General features: G+C 52.6%; 4 protein-coding genes across 4 annotated transcripts; 1 reads left to right on the forward strand and 3 right to left on the reverse strand.

Annotated features, from left to right (window-relative positions):
• Positions 1 to 2,702: 2,702 nt before the first annotated feature.
• K452DRAFT_250405 (uncharacterized protein) lies at positions 2,703 to 4,565 on the forward strand (the record flags this gene model as incomplete). Its single annotated transcript, XM_033538176.1, has 3 exons — positions 2,703 to 3,109; positions 3,167 to 4,150; positions 4,241 to 4,565. Coding segments are annotated over exons 1-3 (1,674 nt in total), but the record flags the coding sequence as incomplete, so codon positions are not given.
• Positions 4,566 to 5,906: 1,341 nt separating this feature from the next.
• On the reverse strand, positions 5,907 to 6,959 carry K452DRAFT_271333 (uncharacterized protein; the record flags this gene model as incomplete). Its single annotated transcript, XM_033539029.1, has 2 exons — positions 5,907 to 6,602; positions 6,684 to 6,959. 2 exons carry the CDS (start codon positions 6,957 to 6,959, stop codon positions 5,907 to 5,909), a joined length of 972 nt encoding a protein of 323 aa, XP_033397389.1.
• Positions 6,960 to 7,395, reverse strand: K452DRAFT_32035 (uncharacterized protein). The gene has a single exon (XM_033544313.1). The coding sequence runs from the start codon at positions 7,263 to 7,265 to the stop codon at positions 7,047 to 7,049; it is 219 nt and encodes a 72-aa protein (XP_033397390.1). The 5' UTR covers positions 7,266 to 7,395; the 3' UTR covers positions 6,960 to 7,046.
• A 520-nt stretch (positions 7,396 to 7,915) lies between these two features.
• K452DRAFT_228234 (uncharacterized protein) lies at positions 7,916 to 9,482 on the reverse strand (the record flags this gene model as incomplete). Its single annotated transcript, XM_033536949.1, has 3 exons — positions 7,916 to 9,150; positions 9,207 to 9,375; positions 9,426 to 9,482. The coding sequence occupies 3 exons, from the start codon at positions 9,480 to 9,482 to the stop codon at positions 7,916 to 7,918; spliced, it is 1,461 nt and encodes a 486-aa protein (XP_033397391.1).
• Positions 9,483 to 10,814: the final 1,332 nt, after the last annotated feature.

Here is a 10,814-nt window from a genome sequence, read left to right on the forward strand (position 1 = left end):
TGACGCTTGTACCGAGTGGAAGAAGAAATCTATTAAAAGTGTTTGTAGTATGTGGGTACTCTAAGATATTCTTACTTGTATCCAGAATTTAGACCTGTAGTTAGACAAGGAGTAATCCGTAGGGGCTGCTTGTATAGTTCTCTGTCGTGTCTGCCTAGCTAGATGATAAATCTGGGTTGATGATGACGGACGTAATTATTCTCATTATTTATTTTAAATTTTATTTCACTTCATTTTATTTTCTTTTGATTTTATCTTTTTTATTCTTTAAGCTCTTAAGAGTGTAGTAGTCGCGGTGTTCACTAGTTTACCACATAAGTAGTCGTAGCTAGAGCTTCACCATATGGAACATCTTTTTACTTATAGGTCTTATTTATGTTTACATTTAAGAACTATCTAATACGTATGGTTCGCTTTGTAGGTATTTTATTGATCGATTCCCAGTCAAGTTTGTTGCGTTTACTCGGCTGTAGCATCAAAAGTTGGGCTTTTCAATGCTTAGTAGCAATAAGTTCGGTCCGTAATACGTTTCCCAGATTTCGAGGAGCCGAGGAGTGTATTCACATCTTTCTGCTTCTATGCTTTATTGGAGCGGCTTCTTGTAGAATGAATGTGTCCTCGGCTGGGTTAACTACTGTTATCATCTTTTTCAATCTAAAGTTTGGGTAGTGCAAAGATAAGTGATGATCCGAACAACAACTCGTTTCCCATTGTCCCAAGGAATCGGCTGATCATGAAGTCAGGAATCTCATTCATTGTTTTTCTTGTTATTTTTACTCGGGTTGGGACGGGAATGAGCAGATTATGGTATCAAATCGGGAAACGCACCTTTCATTCACCTTCAGTTCATCCATAACACTCGCCATTTCGCTAAAGATTAACAGGTTACAGGCAAGGTCTATACTTAAAAAGTTCTCGTGGCTTCATTCTCATTCTACCGCACAACCTTAAGTCGTATTTCCGGTTGCTGGTCTAAAACAACTCGCATTATATCCAGAGCTCCTCCGTGCGCAAGCTTTCGTATCATTCCTCGTCCCCCAATATTTTGCGTATATAACACGATTATATTCGCACTGTGTTGACCGACATAGACAATCAAGTCCGCATACAGCCAACTGACTGGTCCAACGGAATTATGGACAACTTCGAGAGACAGCACCGGGACTATCAGCAACGCCAACCTCTTGACGGCAAGTACTAGCCATCGCCATGGAATGTTGACGATCTGTACGAGCAGCCTCTTGACTTTGGATCACCCCTTTTACTGTGGAATAGTATGCCAATGTGTCTGCTGGATACGCAATCCGTATATGGGTCTTTTCGAACGCTTGTAGATTCACTCCAGGCGAGGGAGGGCAAGTTACTGTCACCAAGGGACACAGCCAAGTATCATTCCGTCTAGCAGATTCGATTCACCGACGAGGTCCTACGCTGTCGAGCTCATCCGCACAAATACTTTGACATTGCAAAGTTACTTTATGATGAGCTGACTACCTCTTGGAGACCGTCTTCCCACCCTAAGCTGGTAATCAACGGAGACACTTTTACTGAGAGATACTCAAGAACCACGACAGTTGAAATTGGTAACCGGCTGTCTGGAAATGCACAATTGACACCTTACCCTGCCCAGACACTGCAACAGACTTCAAGGGTACTATCAGTGCGCTAAGAACTCCGATGACGATGATACCACAAGCATCACAACCTACTCAAGATCGCCTTACAACTTTCGGTACGCAGCTGCCCCACGTGCCCAGACCCCTACCTCAGTATGTGGTGACAGATGAACTATCGTTTCGGACTTCGATCTATTCACTGCACTTCACCCAAGCACGAGAATCGTCAGATCAACTCGCCAAAGCTTACCGCAGTCGCATCTTCAGGAGAAGACTCAGTCATTTATTCAGTATGGGCCTCTGTCGCTCGCTCAAGACGAGCCGCAGTCGCCGCCTCGGAACGCGTCCTAGCCATCGACATCGGCAGGGAATCTTCTCCAAGGATTCATTCGAAGTAATGACAAACTGTATAATCGCCTCTACAGTGCCGCTCCTACAGACATCGGATTCCCAAGTGGCAAATGGAACTGTGCCGCGATGGAGATGTTGACCTACTTGCCTAGTGTCAGTTTTTGCTTGCAACCCTAATGTGTGCTTATCCCTTGTCAACCACGGCTGGCGGTCGAAGACGATGACCAAGGTGATTAACGATCGCTATGGTATCGAATCCCCGAAAACACGATTAGGAAGGTCATTCATCGTGCTGCCAAGGATAAGCAGCCTCGGGAGTGGAATCAGCGCAACGACTCCCTCGTGCAGCAGGCACCGCTGAACATGTCTGACGTAAAATCCTTGGGTTCAAAGTCGGTACCATTTTGGACACTTGCAAATGGCGTAACGCAGCATCCGGCGGGCCTTGACACGCTCGACCTCGCGCGTTGTGTGTTGTACGCGTTGCGGCACAATAATGATTGGGTATGGGGTTTTCCTGGAGACTACCAAGAGACCTTGAATCTGGTTGGTGGACCGGGAGCAGTGTTATCGGGCATGGTGTATGTTTATGCTTCGTCGCGGGAGCTGCAGAAAGGTCGAGGTGGATATTCTTTTTGTACGTTGTAATAAGAATGTTTGTTCTGTATGCCGAAGCCGAGGCCAGGCCCCAGCTCGCTCCACCTAAGCTCCATAGTTCATCGCAACACAACCAACCAACCTACAACGTACCACTGCACCCCGCGCGGGGGCATCAGCATGCCCTACTTCGCCTTTACCGCCACGCGCGTGCAGGTCGCTACGTACCTGCTGGCTGTCGCGCTCTTCAGCATTTCCTTCCTCGTCTTCCTCAACAGCTCTCTCTCCTTCGTCATCACCGAGCGCATCGGCCGGAGCCATGACGTCGGCGACGCCGTGGGCACCTTGGGCTTCGCCGACGAGCTGGTTGCCCTTGTCGCCTGCCCGGCCTGGGGCATGGTTAGTGACAGGATTGGCGTGGCCAAAGTCGCGACTGTGGGCTATGCCATCGTGGCGTTGAGCCTGCTTCTGTTTGTGCAGGCCACCAATGTCTACCCGCAGCTGCTGCTTGGCCGCTTGCTCTTCGCGGTCGGCGCGTCTGCCACGTAAGGCTCCTATCCTACCCACTCCTCTGCGTGCATTGCCGCTCACCCGCCTGGCAGCACCACCATGGTCACGGCCGTCTTGCCTGCCATGACCCACGTCGCTTCGTCCAACCCGCTCACCAGCGGCGCCAATGCCTCCCGACATGCAACTGCGCCCTCGATTTCCTCCGAACTCACCATCACCCCTACGCGCTTCCGCTCTTCCTCGCCCGAGCCTGTCGCGCGCGCCTCGGCTGCATCAACCTCAAACCTAGCTGGGCTCGTAGGCATGTTCACTGGCTTCGGCGCGCTGCTGGCCTTGGCTGTTTTTTTGCCTCTACCTACACGCTTCCAGAAAAGCGGCGCTGCGCCAAGCGTCGCCGTGGCAAATGCCTACTACGTTGTGGCTATGGTAGCTTTGGTCGTAGCCATTGTGTGCATGTTTGGTTTACGGGGGCTGCCAGGCGAAGAGTCCAAGGGCTGGCGCAACCTTTTCCACGTCAAGACCAGCGATCTCACGGCATCTGTAATCCATCCTACCCTGTCATATCCGCGCCTCCTCGCCAATGCCTTAAAATTGGGGTTTCAGGATATAAATGTCGGCCTTGGTTATCTTGGTGGGTTTGTTGCGCGCGCCTCTTCCGTCGCCATATCGCTCTTCATTCCGCTTTTCGCCAATGCCTATTTCATTAACCGGGGCTTGTGCCGTCCCGGTGACGACAAATCCAACGAAGACATCAAAAATGCTTGCCGTCGCGCATATGTGCTCGCGGCAATTTTGACAGGAACTTCACAGCTTATTGCCCTCATATGCGCTCCAGTATTCGGATACCTTTCCGGAAGGTATAGCAAGTACAACGAACCTCTGATATTGGCTTCAGTAGCAGGGATCGCTGGATATATCGCGTTCGGTCTGCTCAAAAGCCCTGATCCGTCTTCGGACGATGGCAGCGTGGGCGTCTTCTTCATCGTTGTATTGCTTGGTATCAGCCAGATTGGAGCAATTGTCTGCAGTCTTGGCCTGCTGGGCCGCGGTATCCAGGGCAGCGAGACTGAATCAGGGTTCGAGGAACAAACCGAGGATAGCGCTCCCGCTCGGGCTTCTCCTGCCACACGAATCCACGCGCAGGCGCCAGCCGCAACGGGCATTAGGGATGGTTATCTTGATGCAGAGAGGACGCCCACTGCAGGTACTCCGTCTGTAGCAACAGCCTCTCTCCGCGATCCGATGCAAGAGCCTCAAGCCACAGAATCTTCTCCGCTTCTACCTTCGCATTTCCGCCAACCGCCTTCTTCTACTGATCCGTCCTCCCGCTCTCATCTTAAAGGTAGCATAGCGGGCGTCTATAGCCTAGCCGGTGGAGCCGGTATTCTTATCCTGACCAAGGTCGGGGGTGTTATGTTCGATCGCCTGGATGCTGGTGCGCCGTTCTTCCTCATGGCCGGCTTCAACAGTTTATTGCTTCTTGCGGCCGTTTTAAGCGGGTTGGGGAAGATGACCAGGGAGAGGAGAAAGGGCGTTGGATTGTAAGTTGGTGAAGCTCTTTTTTGTAGGATCAAATGTACCGTTCACGGAAATTTATTTGGCATTGCTGTATACTTGGCCGCAATACTTCGGCGCAGACGCTAAAAGAACAGTCTCTTTCGGTTATCGAGCCTTGGTTTTCTTGATAGTTTTGGACATGGTCAGTAGTGATATCCAAACAACAGTAAAGGTGCACGGATTTGTTTTCTGTCAGCAGGTCAAAGTGCGGAACAAATGCTGACATTCGGTGGAAGAAGCTGATTATCGACTTTGACCTGGCCGCCTGGGCTCAATTACGTAGCCTGAGCACCGGGTATTTTGTGTTCGTATCACCAGGATACGCGGATCCGTCACCTTGGTCTACCCGGGCAATTATTGTCCATGGGCCCCACCGGACTCCACTAACGTCTTGGATTCCTAGCCGTGCTACGTGGTGTTGCAATCGGGCTCTCGTCGATCACTAGAGCTGCCAGCCAACGAGAAGTGGTCAACCGGGAACGCTTGATCGGGCTCAACGGTCTAGAGGATTTGCCATTCCTAATTTTCCGATCCAATCAACTTTCCGATGAGCGAGATAAGTGCAGTTCTCCGCGGAAAGTAACGGCGCGCATGCCGTGTCATATGGGGTGCATTTCTGAGGCTCTTGGACCCGAGCCTGGGCGCGAGGGCGAAGGCATGGCGTCGGCCTGGCCCCAACGGCTGTGTTGCGTTGGAGCGGGCACAGCGTCTCCGCGCCCAAAGCGATGTGAAGCATTGCGGGGTCGGGCCGACTTGGTCTCTGTTTGCGGAGGCGGACGATGTTCCGGCACCACAATCCAGTCGTACACACAACTCTATCCTGCGGCATGTCAGCGTCTGGCCATGCTGTGTCCGCTGGTTCAGAGAGGACGATGACGTTGAGCTAGAAAAATGACGCCTCGTATCTTGTGGTAAGCACCGATAGACGTGCTGCTGGCGTGACACAACCGCCGTCCAGCACGCCCGGAGATTAGTCCGTACTTGTTTCTGATAGGCGCGCGTGGCGGACGAGCTGCCCGAGCGGGTACAGCCGCTGTTGCATATTGTTGGAGCGGGTTGAAAGGGGGTCAAAGGAAAACGCTTCCCTTTTATCGAATTTTCCGGCGGAGCTGGCTCCGCCCCCGGAACCGCTGACCTAAGGCACAAGTGGGTCCTCTAGTCCAATCGAGCTTCATATCTATGCACTATGTACATTAAACCATGCCAACGGCCGTTATCCCGGCTGCCGGCTTGCAGCATTGCGAGATCCCAGTCCCTGCGGCGCGTGGTGTTGTGTCAGTCCTTGACAATGACGTTGTTCTGGTGGCGCCGACTTACACGATGCGGCCCGCCATTCACAATGACAGGCTCTGAAACTGGAGTTCTGTCCACGTCATAGCGGACTGAGAGTTCCATGCCCTTGTATTCGAATCCGTTGAGCCCTTCAATCGCCCGGTCAGCCTCCACGCTCGACCCGAATCTGACCGTCGCCGATCCCTTCTTGAGCTCGATCCGTAAAGGGTTGCCAGACTCGGCGAGCAGTTGTTTAAGCTCTGCCTCTGTAACTGTATACTTCAGTCCTCTAATGTGAATGCCACGCGCTTCAGTGCGCACAGCTCCGTTTCTGACATTCACCGGGATTCCAGCTTGAGAGTAGACGGGCGTTGCCGGCGGGTGCTGGAGATAGTATGCTGGCTGATGCACCATATGACTGGGCTGTGCGTGCATCATTGGCATCGGGCCGCTTGTCGCAGCAGTCATGGCCGGATAAGACTGAGACATTGTTGCGAAACCCGGCGGGACAGGCATATGCTCTGATTGGTAAAGAGCAGAGTTGACAAACTGGGCGGTAACTTGGGACTCCCTGTCAGAGTGCCTCGTGGCAGCCGGAAAGACAGCCGAGCAGTTGCAGCGAAGCAGGACAGGTTGCGTCTGCGAGGCGTCCCAATGGTGGACCAGTAGACGTCGGCCAGAATCCCTGAACTCAGGGAACTCGTGGTTGATGAGGAGGTCTGATTTTCCACTGATTACTACACGCAAAACTCAGCTGGAGGGTTGATACTCACGGTAAACATTCGCGGCATCCTCATCCGTCTTGACGCTAAAATAACCTTTGCGACCTTCTGTGCCGTAAGAGCCTTCATCCATCTCAGTCCAGCCCGGTTGGTTGATTGTGTAGTTGCGTACGAGGTCCTTCAAGGCGCGCCATGTGTAGTTGAATGGCAACTGGGCCGTCGTCAATGGCACATCACAATTGTGCTGGAAGCGAAAATTACATACCCCTGAGATAATGAAGAAATTCTTTTCTCTAGCACGTAGGGCTCCGGGATGCGAGAAGCCGGGCCGCATGGTGCAAGATACCCTCGCAATGCAAATCGGGAGCAACAGTGAAGGAAGCGTGGTAAGATGTAGCTACCCGTAAGGCGGCAGCAGTAACTATCTCCCGGCGATCGGCTGACAAGATGCTCGCGACGAGGGAGGCTCAGGTGGAACGGTGTGAGACGGACGAGAGGTAGCATAACCAGATGCTTCTAATATATACCGCATCCCCAGGGTCAAGCGGAGCAGCATGCGTCTACAAGCGATGGCACTGCGAGTAGACAAGGTAGTCAAGATAGCCGAAAGGCGTGAGAAGCCCTGGCCGATCGACGGCATGCTGTATGTACAGATATATGCAAAGCCTTGTTCATCGTCCGACCAGCTGGAGTTAACAGCCCTTGCAGGGAATGAGCGTCGCGACACGGTTCAGGGATTGCACAGGCAAGCCGAGCGTGGAGATGAAAGAATCCGGGGACGTCAGAGGGCTCCGCCCAACAGCGTGCCGACGCCTCGTCAGCCACAGCGGATTATCTTTTCGAACGGGACAGGCCGTTACTAGCTCCGCAGCTCCACCTTGGCCCGAGTGGAGCTCGCGCGATGGCACGGAAATCATGCTTGCATCCCGTATATCCTCCTCGGCCTTTGCGGCCGGTGGAACACGGGAAACCTTGTGCTAGCATAACTGCATCTGAGCGCTGCATCTTCGCAAAAGCCGTGTACTGCCCCAGACCTGCGTGTATTGGGTACCATCATTCGCCCACGGCCACGCAACATACTCCGCTCAACTGCATTCTTCCAACCGACTTGCTTCCTGATCGACTGGCTCGGGATACATACGCAGCGAATGGGCAGGCAGACATGCGTGTGGCCGGAGTTTGACTGGAGGGCCTTCAGCGTACGCCTCTCATGTTGCTTCATCCACTTCCATGATCACACGACCATCGGCGTGGGACCATGAGCTGCATCTCTACCAGCTCGAAAACAGCTCATGCTGACTCTACGGCTTGTTGTGTTCGCCAAAGGATCAGTTTTTGATCGAAGCCGCCACTGATCATCCACTCCTCGCCACCGTTTTCCCCAGAGCCAACGCGCCCCGCCCATATGCAGCGAATCTTGGATGCGGCGTCATGGCCCTTCAAGCTTGCAACTACTTTGCCGGTGCTAGCCTCAACACCTCTGACCACGCCGTCATCGCTGTTCACCCAAACGCCAGTACCGTCTGGCCGCCAGGCGAGAGACGGCGTTGAGTAAGGTGTCTGCGGTGCCAACGTGCTGCATTGAATGAGTATGGCTGCCAGCTCGCGCTCTTGTACTATGAGGGCCGCCCTAGCTTGAGACGCTTGGGTCATGGCGGAAAAGTTAATTCCGTCCCGAACCGAGTCTTGAGCAATTGGTGCTTCCTCCAGGCCAATTGAGCGTTCACTACCAGCATCAACGGCATCTGCAGGAGGCAAAAGTAAACGGACAATGAGAAGCTTCATATGTGGAACTGCCGAGGTAGCTACTGCCAGCAAAGAGCTGTCAGTAGGGCACAGAGCAATACTTGACGGGGTGAAGGCGACCCAAGCAGTGGAGGTTGGTGCCAGGTTCTGCTTCCCAAGAAGCTCGAGGGTGACCGGCGCGCCTTCACTGCAACCTGCGCCTGGTTCGGGGAGTGAATAGTAAAAGAGAAATGTTGAGTCTCTGCGAGTCAGCAGCAGCAGCGGCTTTTCTGTCACCGGGTGTCGGACGAACAGCAGGGCCTCAGGATTCGTTGGGAGCGTCAAGTTTGCAACTGGCGCTTTTAAATGGATAGGACTATCCTGTCGAACATTGAGACGATAAAGGTGTACCTTGGCATCCCAGCCAGCAGTTGCAATCCAGGCACCTTCGTCATCCTCTATGCTGGCGATTTTGACAAGGTATTTAGCATGGTCCTTCCGTTCGTTGAGCAGGGTATCAGAGCCGCAATCGTATAGTAAAAGCTTCCCAGACATGCTCGAAGCAAGTAGGTATCGCTGGCAGATGACATTATACGAAAGTATAGGGGAGTCCTGGATGTGGGAGATGGAACGATGAATTTCGAACGAAGATGCGCGGGATGAGATGAGGTGAAGGTGGCGGTCTGCGGTGGTGGCTAATATGAACGGTTCTGCTTCGACACCTCTTGCGATAATCTCGACGGATGCATTCAGGAGATTGGATGTGGTGGGTAGCGTGAGTTCAGTGGCAGAGGAGGGTGCTAACGGGAAACGTTAGAGCCCGTATGACCAGATTGGTGCTTCGATAGACACGTACCAGGATCATGCCATCCCTTGTCATCATCTTGGACACCCAATCTTTCGAAATTGGCACTCAAGTCAAATGCTTGCTTCTCGCGAAGCAGCTGTTCCACGGTGAGGTCGCCGTTGGTCACGGCACCGGCATCTGAAGGCAAGTTGGCCTCAGCAAGAAAGGCATCCAGAGTCTGTCGGCCAGTGAGTATCCCAACCGGCGACCAAGGGCTCCAATGTGTACCTGGCTGTAGTTGTTTGCGCGAAGAAAGCGCGCGACCAGGACAGCCGGAGACGCCATTGTTCGATGAAGCTGAAGAAACACCCGACCTGTTCACGATGCATGAGGTCACCCGCGCTTAGTCATCCGGACATCACCTCAACCCCATCAACCTACCTTGAGACCATGAGCACGCCACAAACGACGCTAGAATTTGCCATGCTAGCCTCTGCAATGAACGACCCGACGTCACACAGCTAAATTGAGCCAGAAGAAGAGCAGCTTCTCCTTGCCAACAGCCATCTTCCGATGATGGGAGTGCACCATCGGGCTCATCCTAACTGCATGGCAGTCAGTTGATGGTAACATATGAAAGCACTACGGCACAGCCACATGATCCCCGGCTCTTTGGAATCTGCATTCGTACTGCCGTCGCGAATTATGCGTCTGACCCTGGCTCAGGCATTGACAAGGAAACCTTAGATGCGTGATTTGTACACACTGCGTCACGCTTGCTTACATGTCTTTTCTGTTGTTCAGGGATGTTTCGCATCCCGACGGAGTCGAGAGATCTCCTCATTCTTCAGCATAGCCCGCTAAAAATCGAATGTTGAATTGACCGTTTCCAACGAACCAATAGTGTGGCACAGAGCCGCGAATTTTCAGCTTCCTATTCTGTTTCCTTGGCCGCTCTGGCAACCTAGTCACCACTGCCAACTCCTTGCATTTCATATCTTTGTTTTCCGCATGTGAGGTGCCTCTGCAGTCTGCCGCTACCTTGAAGAATCCAGTGCTGATCTGGGTCCGATAGTGTACCTTACGCCGGGACCCTGAATGTCTTTGTGCATTAACGAAGAATACACGACAGCTGCCCCCCCCCTCCAATCGTCAGGGTCCCACTCCGAAAACACACGTTTTATGATCCATACTTTAAACTCTCACTAAAGCCCAAAGATAGAAGATGCTATAGATGGATTCAGATATCTTGCTCGATATCATCATCTATATATTCTTGTTCACTGACTTGGTTTACTTGCCAGAGACTTCTCAGCCAGAACGGCGGAAGTAAGCAGCCGGAGCAAGAATGAAACACATCACATTCAGACCTCACATACAAAGCCTCGGTTCTTCTTAACTAATCTGGGGAGCCGAGAAAAATAAAAAATAAAGATAAAAACTGACAACGGAGCGATGTTTACATTGATTGGGTAGCTCCATCTGCAAGGCCTCAAACACCACCCGTGCCGCATGTGCGTACGATACCATGAGCGGACTGTCACTCAATTGTGGAAAGGGAACGAGGCCGTCGAGTACCACAAAGCAGCTGGTACTGCAGATGGAAGAGGTCCGCTCTCACAAACACAGCCTGGTTGCCGTGCCTTTCTGCGCGCCAAGGGGGTGTTGTCCTGGTCA

The sequence above is a fragment of the Aplosporella prunicola genome (assembly GCF_010093885.1).
Source record: "Aplosporella prunicola CBS 121167 unplaced genomic scaffold K452scaffold_13, whole genome shotgun sequence".
Classification (NCBI taxonomy): domain Eukaryota; kingdom Fungi; phylum Ascomycota; class Dothideomycetes; order Botryosphaeriales; family Aplosporellaceae; genus Aplosporella; species Aplosporella prunicola.

What these genes read in the sequence shown, in the direction of transcription:
- K452DRAFT_32035 (XM_033544313.1), bottom strand. Translation starts at nt 7,265, where the DNA reads ATGCCGTCGATCGGCCAGGGCTTCTCACGCCTTTCGGCTATCTTGACT.